At 33.2% G+C, this 22853-nt stretch overlaps 1 protein-coding gene across 7 annotated transcripts in view; it reads left to right on the top strand.

Moving 5' to 3' along the window:
• The window catches only part of LRRIQ1 (leucine rich repeats and IQ motif containing 1), a 105318-nt gene that overhangs the window by 59991 nt on the left and 22474 nt on the right, over window positions 1-22853 (top strand). For 5 of the 7 annotated variants that reach the window (XM_048301970.1, XM_048301969.1, XM_048301972.1 and 2 more), the window contains one exon: window positions 4174-4275. In XM_048301970.1, coding sequence (XP_048157927.1) covers window positions 4174-4275 — 102 coding nt within the window. Of the gene's footprint in view, window positions 1-4173; window positions 4276-6103; window positions 6381-6401; window positions 10438-22853 lie in introns of those variants that run through there. The other 2 variants (XM_048301975.1, XM_048301973.1) reach the window with 2 other exon arrangements.

The following is a 22853-nucleotide window of genomic DNA, read 5'->3' as shown; positions in this document are numbered from 1 at the left end:
TGAAAGTGTAGTTAAGCATTGGAACAGGCTGCCTAGGGAGATGGTGGAGTCACCATCCCTGGAAGCGTTCAAGAAATGAGTGGATATGGCACTTAATGCTATGCTTTAGTTGACCTGGTGGTGTTTGGTCAAAGACTTGATGGTCTTGGAGGTCTTTTCCAACATTAATGATTCTATGATTCTATGGTAATACTTGATGCCAGATAGGAAGGGAAAAAAAAAGGTAAAAAGCAGCTGAAGTGGACCTTGATCACTAGAACCAGAACACAATGATAAAGACATTTCATAGAGGTCAGCAAATATTTTTTAGTTTGAGTTTAGAATTTTAGACAGCAATGCAATAATTAAAAATGAAATAAAAAACAATAAAAAACTCAACCCACCTTCCTCAAACCCACAGCCCCAAAAGAGATGTCTTAACAGTCAGAATAAAAATTTGAGCATATTATTATTCTGTATTACACATTACATAAATGACCACTGATCTATATTAGTAACAGAAAAAAAAGCTACTTTTGTTCTGACTGTCAATTCCGGGTAGCAGTATCTTCTGGGAACTCCAGCCATGGATGATTTGCAGTTCTAATTCCTGTGCCATTATGGAACAAAATCTAGTCTTTCTTCCAAATGAATTTACATTACAGCTAAGCATCTGTTGCTGTGTGCTACTTTGTCTTAGGATCTCTTTAAAGTTGTCACATTATGTTTATGTTTTCCTAATTACAGGTATTCCACAACAAAACTGAATGGCAAACATTTTAATTTTTCAGTTTCACGTGTTAACGAGAAGTTTAGGAATGTGGTGCCAGATCAGGCAGTAACTATTCCTTCCATATTTTTTCCATAACATATCTTGTGTTTGTCCAACTTAACTTCTATATATGGAGGCAGCCAAGGAATGTGCATTAAATTATCTCCCTGGTTTCTAGATTGCAAGCACAGACCATCATCTAATAAGCCACATTTAAATGAGTGTGCCAGAATCCAGGAAGATATTTCTATGATTTTGAACTATTGGACTCTTTCACAGTTCTCTGTGAAATCTAAAACATTTGATTGCTTGTCATCAAAGCATACATGGAGTTCATTTCCCTAGCTCACTCAGAGACTGAAAAGCACTAGTATTATGAAGTAATCTATGTAATATTGCCTACACTTGGGACTAGATAAAGAAAAGGACTCACTTTTAATAACAAAAGAGCTGTAGGCAATGGTTGAGGTGATCCAGGTAGGTACAAATTCAAGTATTCTGGCACTGTGTTAAATCCATGTAAATTCTTTTAAGTTATTTTGTAAAGATTCAAAGACAAATCTTCTGATGGAAATCCCTTAGAAGAACAATTTCCATTATTTACCCTTCTTCCCAGTTCACGATATCTTTACTGCTGATATCTTTGTGCACAAATAAATGTTTGAGAAATCTAACTTGGGAATAATTATTCTGTGTGACTTCACCAAAAATCTTTGGTACAGTTTAACTTTGGACTTGGTGTTTCCATAGAATTGGGTGGGAGGTTGGATGAAGGAAAGATGACATTTTTAAAACATTTTGGACTGATGTCAATAGACCCACAAAAGGAAAAAAATTATTATTTCAGGAATTATTTTAAATTAATTAAAGTTACTTTGGAAATTTTCAATAGCGTTTTGTCTTAAGACATTTTATTTGATTTTGTCGCTTTGTCTTTGGTCTTCTATTAAAGAAAGACATTTTTTGTAACTAGCATAAAGCTGGAAGAAGTTAGAAGTCTTCTTGTCAACACTGTGTGCTGGATGTTGGAAAAATTACAATTATAAAAAATTTTATTTGTACATTTTTATCCATGCGTAGGACTTGTATGGCCATGTATCTTAGAACTATACAAAAGACAATAATAATTCATGCTTAAAATATTTTTTACAACTTCTATTATCTAAAATTTCAAGGATAACTTTTAAAGTATAATGTAATACAATTTCAAGGTATTTAAATCACAAGTGTTACTGTGATTCACTCTCCTAAGCATTTGCTACCCTGACAAACACTAGTCTGGCACAATTTTATTTTGGTTGGAAGGCTACTTTATCCATTTATACACAGTGAAAGAATCTCCAAACCTAGCAATCCAATTTGTGAATAAAGTTATCCCATTATCAGAATCATTCCAATAATCCACCTTTGAAACTAATGGAGCTAATCATTATTTATTTTGCACCTTGGATAGTTCCATTTAATTTGGGTAGTAAAAGTGAGTTAAAATTACTTTAAATATAACATCCTCTGGCTTAATCTGAAAGCTATAACCATCCTACAACCATGTGAGAGAGGCTCTTAGACAATTTGAAATAACAAAGGTGCCACTGATTCTGCCTTGTGAGGTTGGCATGGCCTATATTACTCCCTCCCCACTTGCCACAATTCCTTCATTAGTCAAATTTGCTGCTTTATGAGAGGTTAGCACCATTAAGAACGCTCTGTCAACCACATGCTGCTGCAGTGTGGGCCAACCAAGAATACTGTAATGTCTTGATGTGTTTTGCCAATGCATTATCTCTTAGAGTGCCACACCCCGTTTGAGATCTTCTCCAGGCTTGTAATTGATTTTCCCACTCTTTGGGGAAAAGCTGAGCTCTTAGGATCCCTTTATGTTCCATTAGTTTGTAATTGAAGTGTCTACTACAGCTATAGGGGTCTAGTCGAAACCAACTTTACAAACTGTTGTTAAAATTCATAAGAAGTTGCCCACCAGCTTAACAGGACATACTGGTGCTTTATTTCTAGAAATAAGAAAACCAACAACAAAAAAGCTCTTTATTATAATGGTCCTATAAACTCTCTCAATAAACACTTTTAAGGTCATGTAACAGACTCAAAATGAAGCACCAGACATAACTCGTCATTTCAGTATATTCTGTCTGAATGCTCTTTGAGTCTTTCCATAACCTGTTTTCCTGCTCTATCTGTTCTGGTAGTGTCTCACATATTCATTTTTGCTACACATGCATTCTTTGTGAAAATTTAGATCCTTCCCTTGACATTTCTACTTTCTTGATAAACTCCATTGTTTTTTTTCTCCTCATTACTAATTTCTTCCCTTTTCAGACAGTTTTTAGTCATCTTTGTTGACAAGCTTCTTCTGCCTCATTGTTTCTCAGATATTCCTGAGATATGTCTGCTTGGGCTACTGTCTTCTTTTAACCATGTCAAATGTATTTATTTTATCTTTTCTTTGTCATTCTGCTACTCATGTTACCTTGCTCCGTGGCATACCTACAAAACTCTCTATACTTTACTTGTCATTGTGTATCTGCTTTTGTTTCAACATTCTTTTCAGTCCCTATTTTTTTTTTTAATATATCACTGGTTTATTGTGCCCAGAATTTTCACATTCCTTCTAACACACTGTTTCCTTTAAACTCTTACTTTCCTCCTATGCCAAGCAAAAAATTCTTCCTTCATGTCAGAAATAACATGTGAAAATCACCTCTCCTGACTAGTGTGGTTTTTCATCAGTTTAGCTTTTGTTAATTAAACTTTTTTTTTTTTTTTACCAGTCAAGGAACGTCTTATCTAGGTTTAGATACAAATCTCTGCTCTTCTTTACTTCTTTGCAAACTTTTAAAAGTAACAGTAAAGAAACTAATCAAGATGTCATACTTCAGCATATAAATGAGTCTACAGACTTCTGGGGTATTTTTTAATTTCAGTCAAGATGGGAGATGGAGGAAGACTAACTTATTGTCTACAAGCGTAGTCTTAAAAAATAAGCTGCCTCCTGTTAACATTTTTTAGGTGTAAATGTCTTGATTTAGACTGCTGAATAATTCTGGACCAAAGCTTTTAGAAACAGTGCTTGACATGTATCCTGTTACTATTTCTGCTTTAATTTCAAGCTTTAAAACAAGATTTTTAAAAAAATATTTTCTGCAAATATATGCTTCAGAGTTTATTTTTAATTTGGAGATGAGCGAGCTAAACGATCAACAGTGTTAAAATCCTGCAAAACAATGACTTTGATTCTCAGTTGCGTGTGTATTTATCTGGCTTTATTTTAGAAAGTGTAATCCTTTGTGAATATAAAACCTACTTTTAAAGGTATTTTCATTTATTAAGTGGCTAAAAGGTGAAAAACTGCTTGAAGGAATGAATGAGCCAGGTCTGACCTTTGATTTTAACTTGTTCTTGTCATCTAGACCCAGCTGTGTGCCTGGCGTTGTTCAAAAACAATGAAAATAAACATCTCCCTGTGAAACCACCAGGGAAGACGCAGCCTATAAATGCTGGATACTTTGAAGGTATGAACAACTATTTCATTTTATGCATATAAGCATATATATCTTGCAATGTATTTTAAACAGGCCTACTCGAAATATAAAACAATATGCACAAATAGAAGAAGCCAGAAGTTTAAGGACCTTATCTGTTCCTGGGTATCTCAAGTTACAGCAGTGAAACATTTCAATTTCAATTCATTGTGGATAGCAGGAGGTGCTCCTAGAGCTTAATTCATAGGGAGATGGAGCCTAACTTATTTATTTCTTGTTTTATTATTAAATCTTCATCATAAAAAATGTCAAAGCATGTCACAGAGATATGAAATATGAAGTACTCGAATAAAACTTTATAAATTAAATATCACTTCAAATTCTTCATTTAATTGTCACCTTTTCTGAGGCTTGCCGTTAACTCCTAAAAATCCTTAACATATTTTTTCGAACGTACTTTCATAACTATTCCTCAAAAATCCACCATTGGACAGAAAGGAAGGAAAGAAGATTTAGCATGTAAATATAAAATTTGTTTTCCACAAATATTTAAACACTGATATAGCTCTTTTACTCTCCTTGGTTTCTGTACAATTAGAATAAGGCCAAGTCCATATAAAATGCCCTTGTTGTAAGAAGATAATCATCTCCAGAGACATTGTTCTATATTTTTTTGATTCCTCCTGCAACTCATTAGTGTACTCAGAAAGTTCTCACCTCTATCTTTTTATCTTTTTCAAAGACATAGTCACATGCTAGCTGATCTGTTCCTAATTTCACAAAGTAAAATTACAAATTATAGTGTATTAAGATTCGCTGTATGAGGATAAAATTAGAACATGTCTGAGACAGGTGTGAAATGAATATGAATATACCTGAACTGCAATTCAGTCAATTAACCTAGCTGTATGGAAGCCTAGATTTACCCCACCTTCATAAGTCTATGCTCAAATTTGTTTGGAAACAATTCTTGGTAAATTCTGAAGAGGAAATATTTTTGCACTATTATTTGCCTTAGATCCAAGCATAAATTTACCTTGACTATAGCGAATCTGTGTATACTGCACCTGATTGAGCATTCCCATTCTCATATATGTTTTTGTGGCATATGCTTATATATGTCAGAATGCATCATATGCTGAAGAAACAGAAGATGCAGGCTGCCTGTGAAAAAGTGAATGTCCAAGACTAGAAACAATAGTAGGAATGTTCAAAACCATGTCAGAGATAAGCCTGATTACAGGTTCAGTACCCTAAAGTCAGTGTAGGTTTAGCCTAGCTTTCCTGCCACCAGTTTATCTGTACCCGCCTGGAAACATTTCCCTTTCATTTGAAAAGCCAATGTACGCGTTCTAAATATTACTGAAGTTATTTTTTGGATTTATGGAGAGAAGGTACCGAGGCAGATTGGATATCAAAAGGCAAGCATAGTGGTGGTACTCTTTAATTATCTTTCATTTCAAAGACCATTTTACTTCTCTGGCCAGCTCATAAGCAGAAACTTTTTTTCACCACTCATGGATGCTCACATGCAGACTGCTGAGCCTTCAAAAAGACAAGCAATACTTTTCTGCTTGACCAGAATGTAAAATTGTCCTTCTACCAGAGGCATTGCTACTTTAGACATTATGTCCAGAAAATTCTAGGTTGGGTATTAGAAGCAGTGTGCAACACAGAACATTTATTTGTATGTATGTGAGATATCATCAGACAGAACTAAGAGTTTCTAAATTTAGAATTAATAACTCTTTGCACCTGCATAGTAACTTCACAGAGTTGTGGTATCAGTGATGTCTTCCCTTGTTTCCCATTTTCCCTCTCACCTTTTGAATGTTTCTTCCTCTTTTGCCTGCAATAGATTTCTTTGGGTCTGTTCTGTTAGTGGAGTTCTTTCTGTAAGAAGAAGGTGGAATGTTTTCACTCTGCATCCATAAATCTTGTGGTCATTGAATTTTAAGTCGAGAGAACCCAGACCTTTCCTTTGCATGGTGAAAATAAACTTCCTCCATTCAAGTCCTTTTACTTCCACAGACTGGTAGTGAGTCCTTGGGTAGAAAATTTGAATTCCAAACCATCTTCTTCATGAACAAATAAATAAATTAAAAAAAAAAAAAAAAGCACATTCTATATATTCCTTCTTTATTTCTTTAAATTAGGAAATGGAGGGGAGAAGTCATAGCATCAACAGCAAAACAGCAAGTACACATGTGTTATCTGTTAAATAACAGAATCACTACTTTTGAAAGGGGATGCCCTGGGAAGTGAAACAATTAGAACAGTTTTAGATTTTCAAACTGGAACACATCATGGTAATGAATATTTAAGAAGAAATCTAGTTAAAATGTATGATGAATGTCTTTTGTCTTCATCGTGGTTTTGTGTGTAAGAGTACAAACAAAAAGGAATAGAAGCATAAGAGGTATAAAAATAGAGTGAAAAGGAATGAGTTTAATATCTGATGCTTTTGTGTTCCTGAGATTATTATTCTGTCATAATTTGCCTTCTTACTTTCCTGGTACAAAAGTTTTGGCAGGTTGATATGCAATATGTTGATAACAACTTTTGAAAATTTGTGCATAACTTTAATCCCATAGGATAATGCACGCATCTCTAAGTTGACTTAGACATTGTAGGAAAATACATTTTCAAAAATTGAGTTATTTATTCAAAATATTCAAAATTTATTCATAAATTTTTATTAAATTTTGGATGAGTCATCATGCTTTACTCACTGATATTAGACAAATCTCCACCAGGGACCATTATTTCACATTTGTATCACAGTAGCACACAGAATTTAGTCAGAAATAAACCCTTTTGTAATACACACCTCATGCCTACAGCATGAGGAGATATTGTTCTCACAAAGAAGAGCTTACCATTTAAAAATACAAGCAGCATGTGAAGGCACAAACCATGGGAATGTAATTCAATGCATTACTGTATATATATGTCAATACATTTACATACAACACGTGTCTATACTCACACAAATATATAAGCATATACCATAAGTGGGTGTAATAATTCAATAAGCATAGCACTTATGACTTTTTATTTGTATATTTTGAAAGGAAAGTAAATTATGAACAATTACTGTCTGGTGTAATTACTAGTATCAACATGCATTTTGTAATCCTAACACATTCTGTCAGATGCAGTTTCAGTTTCTTTAAAATTAATGCATGTGGTCATTGTATTGTGGATACATTAAAACTATTATTTAAATAAAAATATATTTGAATCTTTATTATATATTGTGACATTAACTTGAGTAGGTTGTAAAGTAAGCCATAGAATATGCAAGTGTAAATATGTATTTACTGTTTCTTTTAACAAACTATACCCTGATCAAAAACCTGAAGACAGATGAAAGCCTGACTTGAGGTATTCCTGATGATTTGCTGGATGTTTTCTGGGACTGTGTATATTACACTGCTCTCATTGGTGTGATAAGGATGTGCTTCCATCATGGTTGTTGAGTTTCATTTAGTGTCAGGTAGCTGACAAACAAAATATGTATTCTTTAATGAATATTGTGGTTCAATGAATATTCTTGGAGATATTTTTGTGGTTTGTAGATGATGATATTTCAAAGATCTCAATATTTTGGAAACTTTATAAGGAGCACAGATAATTGTCTTAATTTCCTATTTTGCATCAAAGCATATTTTTTAGAAAGCTTTATGGCTGCTTGTCCTCTTTTTGTCTGGAGGCTATTTCAGTTGTTAATTTAATGTAAAATAGTCTTGACTGTTTTGGGTAAAGTACATCAGGCATTGAAGGAAGAATCTATCCTTGACTCCTCTTGGGAAGTTCCAGTTAGTCCTGGATGAACGTGTAACAGAGCATCTCTGCCATTTGTGGGTCCAGAATTACAGGATCTGTAATTTCATTTACACAGAGGAAGGATACTTTTCTAGCCAACAGTGTGAATACTTAGGCCCAGCAGCTGAAAACCAAAGAATGAGCCCTAAGGCCAAGCACATTGTTTTGCTATGAGCTTTGCAAACAGTATGTGTCTTTTTGGGTTCTCTTTAATCCAGTTTCCTCAACAGTTTTGGTGGGTTATCCAAATAATTTTTGTTCAGTGGAATGGGAAGCTGAATTCCAATCTGTAGAGCAAGTTGGAAGAATGCAGTAAATCAGCTGAAAATCCATTCAAACTATCCAAGTGTTATTTGGACATGATTCACTTTATTTCAAAGAATTTCATGGACTGTGCTCTATTTAATTTTGTAGGTTAGGTGATTTATTGGCATATATGGTATATTTATTTTTAGTCATATCCATATCCATCAGTGACACATCTATACCATACACTTCAAAGTGAAAACAGTGCAATGGGACTTCATCTAAAAATATGCACAATGATTTCTGCCTGGAAGTTTAACTATGTTAGAAGTGCACTGGGCTGTGTTGACAATATATGTTTGCTGTAGTTTGGGAACCTAATTGGCAGTACTGTATTTCCTGTCATTTTATGCTCATGGTGACTAAAGAAAATATAACGGGTATAGTGTTAAGACTGATTTCACCAATACAAATTTGATAATGAATAGATTTTGCTTTCTCAGGTGACTTTTAATTATGGCAATATTTATTTATTTCTGTTGAAATTGTATGTAGAAATAACATTTATTTTTCTAGAATAAGAAGTAAAATGAGCTTGTGATTATATCATATGATTGGAAGATAAATATCAAGGAATCCACTTAGTCATCTGTTTTCCAGCTTTCTAATAGTTCATAATTATGAAACTCCTTGTAGTGTCAAGTGAAAAGTATTGCAAAACATTCTTATAGATTATTATTATTAGTGATAATTGAAAGTACAAATGTGAGACTTTGGAAAGTTGGAATTTAAGGTTAGCTATTTAAGGTTAGTTAATTCTGTGAGTTTATTAAAATATTGTTGCATCATGATCAACATGGTTGCTTAGATTTTCTGTATTATAAAATATGAATACATTGAAAAAAATTGTGTATTATATTTAGTAGAATTTATATTGATTCAAATCACTGTTGCTTGAAAAATCGCTTCTACCTGACCGTTAAGAGAAGGTACCAAGGCTGGAATGCTAATATTCATCTTTATACAGGCTTTAAATGTTTTTTTTGTTTGTTATTTAAGAGCATTTAAAAAGACATTGAACTATAACTGATGATTTGTGTTAGTTGTTTTCATCTTTTAGAAATTAGCTATTTTTAGTGGAGAAATATTAATGGCATCTCCCAGGAATCACATTGTTTGTAAACTTCCAGTTCTAAAATAAATAATCTTTTATTGATCTGTTGTCTCAAGAGGATTAATAACCACATTTGAAATCTGGCCTTGAGTTGAAATCTTCTATGAGTTGAATTCCCATGTTCACAGTAAAATACAACTATTACGTATCTCCCAGGCTCTAAATTTGTATGCCACATTAAGGATGCAGTTTCTAATCCATACAGCACTGACAAAAAAATAATGCATTTTCAGAGAATGTTAGATCTGTCCTGAAGTGTAATGAAAATGTGTTTCAGAAACTTGTAGTTCAGAAGGGGATCTATCTTTTAAAATCATGATTCTCTGGCTTTGTTTCTTATTATTTAGTTTGAACTCACACAACAGAACTCTCGCATTGAAATATTTTCTCATTTTAAGGAATTAATGGCTCTCCACCAGCCCTTCAACATGTAAAATGAGTAGGTTACTTGTGTCCAGTACATCCAAAAAGAGCCAGGATAAAATAAACATAAGGAGTTGGATATCTTGGAAAAAATCTGTCATGGGTTTGGGTTAATCATCTCCAGAAGAAATTCAACTTGATGCCTGAAATGTAAGACTTCTTGGAGAAAGCAGTAAAGCCTGAGGCAGTGTTGATCTGAAGGAGTGCTCTCCATGGGTCAGAGCTGCTCTGCTGGCAGAGTGCAAACCCAGTTCACAACAGTGGTACGCTGAAAACTTGTAAAGGACTGCAGGGGCCTTACAGTGCACGCACTCAAGCTTCGGTTACATAGTTCTACTGGTCCAGTTTCTTATTATAAAATAAAACTGAAAAATAAAATCTGTGCCTAATTTTCTAGCCTCCTGTCTGTCAATGATAGTGTAGGATTTTTTCAGTATGCATGGAATGAAGCAATCCTGAAATTATGTTTAAAAATAAATATGTAAAACATAATTTATGTGCATTTATGCAGTCCACTTCAGTGTCTGAGTATTTATAAATTATCTAGATATATGACATTTTTATATATGACATTTTTATTAATAGTCTTGCTTTTCACATTTAATTACCAAAAAGAAAAGAAAATTTCTACTTGCCTGAAGTTCCTGAACAGGAGGTACTTGCCATAGATACATACCAATTAATATTACGAATTCTCATTGTGGTTTTAGTCTTCAGGGTTCCTGTATTCCTATGTTCAAGGTTTCTGACCACATATTTCACCTGCCTGTGTACTTTGTCTTTGTTCCTCACTCTGCTATTTTGCAGACTGTTGTAATTTGTGGTGGCATAAGGATTTTATTAGTGCATCAGATATAAATGTGGTCTCTAAGCTAGAGAGCATGTTTGTTTGTTCCAATAAACTTCCAAAACTAGGATTTAATACAATATAGGTGGTTACCTGTGCTTTCATAACATACTAATTAGCCAGTTTTTATCAACCTAAAAGGAACTTCACATGCGAAAAAAAAAAAAATCTTACTGTTCTTTTGCATAACTACCCAGTGATGATTTCAGTAGGAAAGAGATTTCAACCAAAATGTCATCAGAGGTTGAAAACTATTTTTTCTCATTGTTGAGTAAGATGATATAACAGTTCAGATAGTTTTATTTTCATCTCCTGCAATTCTACCTTTCTTTTTTCTCCTTTTCTTGATATTTTAGGTCCAAAATTTTTGTAGTATGATATCTGTATCTCAGCCAGTGTAAATGTTAACAAGTTGATTCCACATTCAGATCCACAGCTTTTAATACTGCATAAGGCAATCATTTTAGATGAATAGATCCCTGAGTACCGAAGCATTTCAAATCCTTTTTCATTTGACCATTCAGTGACCTGATAACTATTTCCTGTCCCTAAGTAAGGTCATGACCTAGGTCTTAGAGTGCAAAAGACAGATAATTTTAGCAACAAGTTAAATCCAAATGGATTTGGTTGGAGGGGATAAGGGAGAATAGGTTTGGTTAAATTCCTTTAAAATAAAGTGTTACAAAACTTGCATTTAGCATGTCCTGTTAAAAGTAATTGTTGAATTTGTTGCTGTCTTGTTTGGATACCTGGGGACTGTGCTCAATATTGGGGTGGTTTGTTTATTTGCTTTGCTTTCACTGAACAGCACCCAATACATTTTTTTACACTCCAAAAAACAGTTGCTAATGAAGAGGTCATTAAAAGTGCATATTCAGATATATTCCAAGTGCTTTCCAAAATGAGTGTCTCAAGCACTAAAATCATATTACAATGCAAATGGTTTTTTAACATAGGCCACAGATGCTGTGTCTGTAAAAGTATCATGAATGTTATATTGCACAAACGTTCCTCTTGCAAAAGAATTTCCATTTGGTATGATGCTCTGAATAAGGAATATAATGTAGTCTTAGAATATTTTATAGGTACAAATCTTACTTCAGTTGGAATCCATGGCACATTTTAAGTCACAATTAAAGGAATATTTCCTGTAGCTATAGATTTTAATAACTGCATTATTCTAAGCACTTTCAGAGATGGAGTAAAGGAAGGCCTTCCACCAGAGCTTTTAATTAATTTGAAAATGTAATTTATTAAAGTTTGCTTTAAAGAAATTTCTTTTTTTTTTTCTTATTCTATAATGGGAACTATGGTGTTATGGAGAATTAGTATTATCAATGAGGTCAGAGGTCTACAGTATTCCAAAGAGGCCATTTTCACAAGTTTAATATTAAACACACATTGAATTATCTTTCTGGTTTTATAACTAATAATGTTGTTGTTCAGCTACTTCATATGTTTTGGTAGTGTGCAAAATTTTTCAAGCAAAATATCAAAACAACACTAAAATTGAAATATAGGTATCTAAATTTTTATGCTGTTCAATGCTAACTCTTACAGCAAAGTTCTATGCCTTTTACAAATTTCATGTAATCCAGAATTGAATGTGTGGTGGACCTACATGATTTTACAAGGAATTCCAACTTAAGTATTTTAATGAAAATGTACAATCATGCAGTGATACCTGTATAACTTTTATGGTGTGTTAGTTCTGTAATGTACATTTTCCAACTTCGTAACTTTGCAGTTCAATTCTTATCAAAACATGTTAGCAATTGCTTGGAATTCATAGGTTTGTGCCAGTTTGATGTATGCACTGCAGATATTTTATCTGGCTTGTATAAAAAAGGTAGAAATACTGAATTTTGAAGTTATATATTTTTTTCTCATATTGGTAAGAAAGACTGCATTTCAAGATAATATTTTTGAATAAAATTTTGTTTACATGACATTCTAGAATAGTTCTTTCTTTGCAGGTTTGTTGTCAGGTTCCTAATCCAACAGGGTTGTAATTTCATAAGTTACCACATTTGTAGAATCTTGTAGATAACCCAGTTCAGACAATGAGATAAAGAAATCCAAGTACCCAGACAAAAGAACTTCACTTTCACAGTCATCATTAAACAAGTACATTATTAATAACTGTAATTTTTTTCATGGTTTCTAAATTCACACTATCAGGCTTACTAAGACCCTGACTGTGGAAAGATGTTTCTCTAAAACACATGCATGCTTTTTGTTTTCTGATAAGAAGCAAGCTCAGCAGTTTTCACTCTATGAAGAAACTAGTGATATCTCTTGTCAAAGATAGAATGTGACTTTTAAAAAGGAGGAATTTAAACTCTACTGTGTATTTTTAAGTTAAATTTACTTAGTATTTGCTTTAGTACCTGATGTATATTCTGTAATTGAGAAATTAGCAGTGAATGTAAGAAGAAAGGAAGCTATGTGCTAGTAAGCCAGCAAGTTCTGATTTAACCTACCAATGACCTGGCTTTGTTTGTTCAGATGACAGTTCTAAAAGTGTGCAGAGAATATTCCCTTTTAATACAGTTATTTGCCGCAAGCCGTGACCTCACTGCCTGTCGGGGAGCAGGTCTGAATTGGCCCTTTCTCTGATATCGTGACATTGCTTCTGTTGCCTCGATTGTGACCTCTGATTGCATGATACCCCTGAGAGTTCAATTTAATAAGCGTGACTCCTGACTCTTAGCCAGGTCTGCCTTCTTAGGTTTTGTCAGACTCTACTTGTAGTCTGGTCTGCATATGCTAAAATACTGCATAGGCTGTCATCATACTATGTGAGTTGTGTGCACTGTATTCAAAATTCTCTTTCAAACGTCTTTCATTTATTTCAAATGGAAATGTTTATAAAATCTTGCTTGGAATAAATTTTAGAAGTTGCTTCTTTCGCATTTATGGCTTCTTGGGATTTTTGGGTTTTATACCTTTGTACAAATAGTTACTACTATTTCACTAAATTACTAAGCATGTATGTTATCCATGCATCATACTAATTTCTTGCTTCCAAATTTTATTTCCCCTATGAAACTGTTACATATTTTTGTGACTTCCCATACAGTATCTTTGTTCATTATAGAAATATTAGGGGCAAATCCCTTTTTCTCATTGTATAATTAGTACAGTCACACAACAAGACAGTACTGATGAGCACCCAGAGCACTGTAAGATGTAGTGACCCAGGACCAGTCAGGTGAAAGCTGAAGAGTCTGTTTGGAATCCAGGAGAAGGTGAGTAGAATTAAGACATTTTAAGTATCATTGAAAAGAAGTTATATTGGGTTTAGTGACAATTTTGCTACATCATTGCATTCTTTTCTCCTGTTTTCTCTTCTTCTAGTCCGAATGCTGAAGAAGAGTCTGTTCTGAGACCTGGATGCCTTGAGGGTGCTGATGCTATTCCGATATTTCTCCAGTTTTAGTACCCCTTGATACATTCACTGAACCAGAATATGGAGAAGTTCAAAGATTGAAAGAAAATTTCAAGAACTGTGGTACAAGTTACGGACGAGTTTCTGTATTTACTTACATGCATTTTCCGTATTCTCATTGCACATATGTACCCATTTTTCTAGCCTCTGTATCAGTACCCCTAACTTAGTGCTTCTAACCAATTTATCTTTTCAGAAGAGCAGAAAAATCTTGCTGAACAAAATAATGCTTTTGGCTTACTTCTGCAGTTACATTAATTTTTTTTCTGTAAATATTACCATTTAATACTTCTTTATTTCTTCAACTGCTTTAAAAAATTCTGTTAACTTTTCAATTGGATTACTTTTTATTAAAGTTGTTTATTTTGTATAAAAACTATATTAGGGTCTTTCTTATAAAACAAGTTCCATATAAGGCAGAAACTGAGTATTTTCTTGTTACATTCAATCTTGCAAGTGATATTCTACTCCTTCTTCTTCATGACAGTGACTGTCACAGTAGAAGTAGAATCAAGTAAAATCTCGTCTTGGCCACTTTTTTTTTAAGACAAATTCTCATGTAAGATTATACCATTTTAATAACTCGTTTTAGTCTATAAGGTTTTAAAAAGTATAATCATCTGTTTCCTTCTTCTGGAGTAAATGGTATAAGATTAGCTACTGCTTTTCCTTAATCTCAGGTGAGAGTTTGCCTACCTAATTGAAATTTATGAGATTTCACTCCTCTCTGGATCAGACCTTAATGCTCTGTAAATTCCTGTGCTATTTGCAGGAGATTAGATCATCAGCTGCAAACAAGCAAAGTTAAAAGTGAACAACTGTTTTAACCTGTTGTTAGACAACTGGCAAAACAAATTGCACTTTAAAATTAATTAGTTATGGCTGTCTTAAAAGCTATTGCAAATATAAACAGAATGCACATGAGGCAAGTTCACCTATTTGGAGCCATCATGGTATTTAAGTTGTTCCCTCCTTTTCAAACAAATTTTATGTATATGTATACAGAAATGCATATGTAAAGTCAGCGAGTTGGAGAGTTTGGTAGCAAGTTTAGACAAAAAGTTTAGTGAAAAGAAACTAACTTAAATACACCTACAATAAACATAAACTGTTTAAACTCAAGATTAAGCATAGTTAAATTATGTTCCCAAATAGAACTGGGGGGTTGGTGTTCGTTTTCCCACTAAAAAATAATTTGAATAGAGTTCTAAACAAAATTCTATAAAAGAACAGGAGGAGGAGTCAGGGCTAATTTATTCCTTTTTCAACTGATTTCTTTATTCAGTAAGTAAATCATTCAAACCTTCTCTGCATGGATAGAAAAAACCTGTGTCATTGCAACTATAACTGATCCAGAATCAATATAATTAAGTCAGTTCCATGTTGGGGATATATTTGAATATGTGTTGGTTTCTCTGTAATTATATACAGTGTTTCAATTCTTTTTTGTTTTCATGTGTTCACCAGCTAAGAATTTCAGTTCAATTAATGAAAAAATCTATACAAATACTAAGATCTTTGAGACATATGTATGGAGAATTAACCTGGGGCAACTCATAGGCAAATTGTGGTTTTCTTTTGCTTTTTTTGCCTGACCTTTTTTAAAAATGGATTTTTTTTTAATAGATCTGTAAGACACTGGAATTTCATATTGTTTATCATCTTCCATTATGTATCAACTAATTAAGTATAACTTAATAGGAAGAATTAGTGCTTTTATGTCTATATTTATTTATAGACATAATTTTGGTATTTATGGTTGTTTTTAAGCTGGTTAGAGATACATAAGAATTGCACAGAGTTGGGGATTAACTCAGATGTAGTGTCTTAAGAAAAAGAAAAGACTCAGAGTCTATCTGAGACTTTTTTTTTCTATTTAATTCAATGAACATTAAACCAAGTCTTGTTTATACAATGTTTGTCATAATGATAGGCCTGATCTTCACTGTTACCTCTTGGTTTTGCTGTGAAGTAAATTAAACAGCAGCCTTGCACTGAGTGTAGACTTTGTGTCTGTAGTTGAAAATGTAGAATAGTTCTGCTGTTACACATAACTGTGCTGACAGAGCTGTGAATTGTTGTCGCAGTATGTTCATCAAATACCAATAGGTATTTCAAGTCAAGATCAGAAATTAAACCAGAAATAGTTTTGCCCAAAAAAATAAAACCCTTTTAAGTTGAAAAGTATATAATATTTTGGTCTGTCATATATATATATATATATATATCAATCATATTAAATGTATGATATAGATAGAATGGTTAATCAGTCCAGAGGCATTCGTAACTAAAGTATGTATTGATATTAGTACAATGATTTCATTATTTCACTTTGAGTGTTAAACTGCATTAAGTACCAATCATGCATGATACTAGTGCACATCATGTGTGTTGATGAACATGAGTTTTTAAAACAAGTTCTATTATTCAGATAACTTTCTAGAAAAAATGTGTATTCTCAAGAGTAAATATAAGAAAGACTTTTTAAAATGAAAATTCTGAAGCTGTGACACGCAATTACATGTTTTAATTACCTGTTCATAGAAAGTATGAGACAATGCGACGTGAGTCAGCCTTACTGACTAGCTGCATGCTGCTCCCGAGTAATGGTGGGGTTTTTTGGTTTTTTTAATACTTGGCATATGTATCTTCTTGTCACATAGAAGCCTCAAATTTTTATTTTGAGCAAAAGTTTTTTGGGTTTGAATTTTTCAGTCCCTTTCTTGTGCTTTTAAGTTCTTCACTACAAACAAAACCTACCTTAATGGTTGTCACACTCAATAAAATTGATCGTATTGTGTAGTTTTTGTCCTCTTTATAGTGAACAACATAGTAGTTAGACCTCCTGCACTCTTACAAAATATTCCTTTGTACTTGTTATTTTGAGAATTCCTTTGGAAGATCTTATGTCTTAAATAATTTTACTCGGTTTATTGAATTTAGAGAAAGGTATTCCTCTGGTTTGGACTACATATAAAGTGATAATCTCTTCTTGCTTGGAAATACAGTTTCATTACTGAGCAACTAAACACTTGTGTTGAAGTTCTTGATTGCTTCTGTCATTTAATTTTAAGAAGGAATGGATAGAAATAAAATCTATCAAAATATTCTGTGAAAAAGGGGGTTTCATGTTATGCATCTCTTGTTTTTCTCCTCAACAGTATAAAATACTCTATTCAGTAGAGAACATCCATCATTAGGGAGTTTATTAATTTATTATTTTATATTTAGTTTATTAATTCCCAAAGTTTATGAAAAAAGCTGGAGATAAGGTCTGTACTAGGCAGATTTGGAATTTGAGACAGAAACTGTGTGAGAGTGTAGGCAATAAGGATAAACAAAATAGGCTCAATTTACTTCCATCTTATTTATACCTTACATTTACTGATGGATAACTAAGCATTGAAATGCTGAACATACTATTTCAAAATATTTTTCTACTCCTCTTGATTTCTTTGGTTCTTCAAGAGCCTTGGCTACCCAAAGAACTCTTGGTAACTTTTGATTATACTCCAGATTTATTCTCAGCAGTGCTATTGATGAAGTTTTCCCATGCAGAGTGGCTGAAGCCAGTACTATATTAACTACAGAACACTGTTCACAGAAGACTACACAAAAGAATAATGTGAAAGTATGGTATAGCACTGGAAAGTCTTTTATGTTCTTTTTGAAACTGTAAGCACCTGAGTGGATCCTGAAGCATGCTGATTGCAGGTAGAAGTAGTTTACATCAGGAACTCTTTCTCTTCATGTGGGTAGAGTATCACCTCTGTTGTTTATTCATTTTTGTAGAGTTGAACTTTGGTTTTGGCGGGGATGTTTTTTGGGTTTTTTTTAAGAACCAGCTTGGTTTTTCAAACATGCAGGAATTCCATATTCAAACAGTCATAAATTAGCAAAAAAAAAATTGAACAGTTGCCTGTGTGGCATCTTCCTGTACAACCCAGTTGAAATAGCTTTTTAGGTCTATACATGAATGCAGAAAAGTGTCATATGTCTTAGGAAATATCACAATATGAAACTGCTATTGTTATGAAGGAAATTATAGAAGATAAATAAGAAATTGTATTTGACGTAAATGGAAGAGTACAGGAAGTGATAACAACCCATAAAAGTCGCAAAAGTTGGTCAAATTGGAAGGAACAGTGTTTAATGATGTCTTGTTGTCAGTGCTAGGAAAATGAACCTTATGAAGCAATTCAAGTGGAAATGTACCATGTTACAAGAAGAGTAAAAGACATGAACATTTTAATATGGAGTGGTAGTTTGCAATACATTTGTGTGATCAGAGGGTTGAAATAGAAGAGGTTAAATAATCAGGAGATATTGGAAGAACTTCTTTGACACTATTGGAATATGAATACAGAGAAATAACTTTAAATTATGTGTTTTAAAAGTACACCATTGAGGATGAAATAAGACTTATATTTGCCTCAATGGGGGAAGAAGAACAAGTTGAGTATAAACAGTAAGCTAGGGACAGATAAATAATAGTGGTGTATTCTGCAGGGGCAGGAACAAGAAGCAAAATAGAAAATAATGGGAAGGTACAAATATGGAATCCCATTTTCCTCGAATTCAGAAGCTGAAATTTGTACTTTTTCAGTGGTTTAGGAATCTCAACTAAAGGATTCAGCTTTTGCATAATCTAATAATAAGACATCAAAGAGAGAACACAGAAAGCACAGTCTGAAATATGATAACTGCTGAAACAGAATTAACTAGTTGGTGAAGACATTAGAGAAGAAAAGGAGGTTTACAGATCAAATAGTAATATCATATGCCTTATTTGTAGTTTGAAAAAAATACAAAATGCCTGGCAGAAAGAGAAAAAGGGCACAATTTTTAGGAAAAAACCCTCTCCTTAAATTTTTTTTCCTTTTAGTAGCTAGTATTATAATTTTTAAAAGACATTCTCTTGTACATAGATCAGTGCTCCCTTGTTCAAAACTCCTTATTGGTTGATAATTGATAAAATATTTGATAAAGCATTTTTAAGCATCAAAAACGTTGTAGGTCATAACCTGATGCAGTATTCTTGTGATGAAATTCTATTTTATCTTTTATTCATCTGTGAACTCACTCAGACACTACTTTAAATATTTTTATTTCATTCATTCTGGTCCAAGAGATGGAAGTCAATTTAGTCAAAAGTCACTCAGATGAAAAAATACCTTCTAAAATTAACTAATATGTCAAAAGAAAATGTTTTTAAGGTAGAAATGTATGTACCCCATTATCTGAAAATTCCAGACCTGAGTTGTAGATAAACATTATCAGGGGAGGCTATAAGTTTCAGTAAGAACTCTGTACTTCTACTGCCACGTTATGCTGCCAAGTGTCTGCAAGTCATGTATATATTGCTACTGTAAGTGTATTCACAGAACACCTGTAAGCATGCTAAAGACCACTCTAAATAGCATTCTTTTTCCTAAACGATTTGGGGCCTGTTGTGGTTGCTATGTAATGGATGGGAGTATTTAGTGACTCCTGACAAAGTACACTTCTGACAAATGTATTAAGCTCTCTGTGGAAAAAAAAAAAATTCCTCTCATTTCTTCTACATTCTAGTGGGTTTTGGGGGTGAAGGGCAGTTGGGGTTTTAATTTTTTAATTATTGTTGTTTTCCTGTCTGTTTCCAAATACTTCACTTTTTTTGCCTTAACAGCAAGAACAACTCATGTCATTCTTACTTTCTGTTCGGTGGGTAGTATACACCTGTGACAGAAATAAGACTTTGTTTTTGTTGTTGTAACATGGAAAAAATGAGATAAAAAGTTGGATTTTGGATTTCAAGGTAATTGATAAATGTTTATTACACACATGATATAACTTTATAGAAGACAGTAGAAATTATAAATCCTCACAGGGTAGATAATTTTAATTTTCAGTAAGAATTTTTTTAAAGATTTTGTGCATTCATACTCAGACACATACACCTTTGAAATATATATTTCTGACCGGTAATTTATGCCACAGTACTGACAGAGAAGAAAAATTTAATATATTAATAGTGTAGGCAATAATTTTGTATGCAAGTTCAGCTACTTAATTCCTACATGAAGAACACCATTTTCAGAATACATATTAAGAAAATTAACTCTGGTCACAGATTTTTTTTGTTAAGGGAGGAAAACTTAGAATGCTGAAGAATTTCCAAGTCCCTCTTTCACATTGTAAGTCTTAGGGTTCTTAGTCTTTTATTTGTATTGTACTCCATATGAAGCAAGGTTTGAAGTGATTTAAATCACCTTCTAAACACAAGATTTGAAAGGTTCAATACAGTGCAGACTTCTCCATATATTTTTTTATCAAGAAGCAGCACATATTAAAGTTAGACCTTTTATCTTCCTGTCATCAACAAATCAATTTGGAAAAAAATTACTGTGTTGAAGGTTCTTTAGCATCCTCTTGCATATAAATTGATGAAGAGTGGAGTAACTATCTTTTACAACAACCAGGATTGGTGTTCTCTGGGCACAGAGCTTGAGTTCACCCTGAATGCAGACATTGTGTAATCATCCTCCTTCCTTTTGTATGCTGGCTTGTTGTTAACAGCACTTGTCCTAGCACTGGGAACATGGGTTTCAGGTACCCCTTATCCTGATGGGATTTGAATCTCCAGCTTCCACATGTTGAGCTATTCCCTTGGCTGTGTTTCAGTCCTCTTTTAACAGTGACAGCTACAGCTGAGGGGACAAGATCCGTGTATCCTGAACAACAGCCTGTAAGAAAACTGACTCCATGTAGAACCTAGGGCCCTTCACCTGAAGCAGTTAATCGATTCTTTGCCCTTCTCCTTTAGCTCACTTAACGGATTATCCAGAGATAGTCTAATTTAAAGTTCGTAATAGCATCCATATTTTAAACTGAACGTGAGTCATACTGTCTCAGAGCACACTCAGCAAACAGATTTGACAGATGAAGGTTGGCATTTTTCTGGATGCCAAAAGTCAGGTTCTTACAGGTTTGCATGTGGATTTGGTGACCCAGAAAACAATTTGTTGCTTTCTTATAATACTCGGTTCCAAAGATATTTCAGATGCCCAAGTTTTTCTAAGTTCTCTCTATTTAGATGGTCAAACTTTGTAGGAAATTGCCAGTAGGTGGCCCTGACTGCTGCATTGTATCTGGCCTAAGTGTCCAGTATCTGTGTCCATGATTATTTGGCAACACCTAAAAATCATTACTGTATTAATGCCAAGTGTAAGACAATTCCAATCTTAAATGATTAGCATGTGTGTCATGTAAAAAAAAAAAAAAAGTCAAAAAGACTGAAGTCTTAGAAGCAATAATCTAATGAGGGTATGATGCTTTAAATGCCTCTGAAATTAATTTGGGTTTTGATGCCTTTTTTGATGTATTTCTATTTTCTTTGATAGTTTTAGAGCTGTCCGCATTTAACAATTAAAGATTATGGGTCTGATCCATTTCAAAGATGCAGAAAGCTTACAGCTCTTTGGATCTTCTATGAATGTTAATACTTCTACAAAATCAGGCCCAGGTTTTTAAAAAACACATAGCCCTAATTTAAGACAGCTACCAAGCAAATGCATGTTAATGATACTGATACACCAGACTCATAAGTTCATAAGTGGAGTAGAAAAGTGATAATGCAGTGTTTTAATTCCTAGCATAGATTTATTTTTGTAAGAATTAAAAAGCCAGATATTACTGCTAAAAAGTAAGAATATGGATATGTTCAAAATAAGAAAATAGAATGCCACATTATAAACAAATTATTGAAGAGCATCTGCCCATTTGAGAAAAAAAACCACTATTAACACTAATATGGAACAAGAATACCCTGTCTAATAGCATATAATACTTTTAAGGAAGAAAACCCTATTGTGTGCACTTTTATCTTGTTCACATTTTTGTTTCAATCATGTTTCAATAATCAACATGCAAAAATAAAAATAAATTAAAATAAAAGTTTATTAAATAAAACCAATTGTGTTTCAAACCTAATGCAATCAAAAATTGAAACTACAACTAAGGAAAATTATTAAAAATCATTTTGGAAAATAAATTGCCAAGTTAAAAATGATCAGATTTTTGATAAGCTTTATTATAGCTTATTGTATATTCATCTTCTTTCAACTGACACACAGACTCAGACATGAACTTCTAATACTGGTTTATCCCCTATATTGATTTCCCATTTAAGTGAGAAAAAGATAAAAACACTTCAGTGAATGCATAAATAATACAAATCATTTTAATAGAAAGAAGTGTTTATCCTTAGAAAGGTGATAACACCGGGCCAACATTTCTGTAAATACATGTAAGAAAAAAACTAAATATGATTTCTTGGGAGATTATTCCTCATTGGAGAACATATGCAGAAGGCTTATTCTCCAGATTAATGCTCTTATGAAGTCACTCACAATGTGTCTTACTCTTATTATAAATCAGCATCTGTCTTTGAATGAAGAGCTATAAGGATACCACTGTGGTTGTGGACTTGGAATCGATCAATTTTCAAAATATAAAGGTTAGAAAACTGTACTCCTGAACCAGGAAGGCAATATCATAAATTTAGAAAAAAATAAGTAATTCCCACTTAAATATAGGAAGTTGATGAAGAGTTTTATTATTAGTCTTTTAATATTTGGCACTGATTCAGTAATTCACTG

This window comes from Corvus hawaiiensis, chromosome 4, assembly GCF_020740725.1.
Source record: "Corvus hawaiiensis isolate bCorHaw1 chromosome 4, bCorHaw1.pri.cur, whole genome shotgun sequence".
Taxonomy (NCBI): Eukaryota; Metazoa; Chordata; class Aves; order Passeriformes; family Corvidae; genus Corvus; species Corvus hawaiiensis.
Note: the sequence above shows the minus strand (reverse complement) of the source record. Positions and strands in the feature narration are given on the sequence as shown.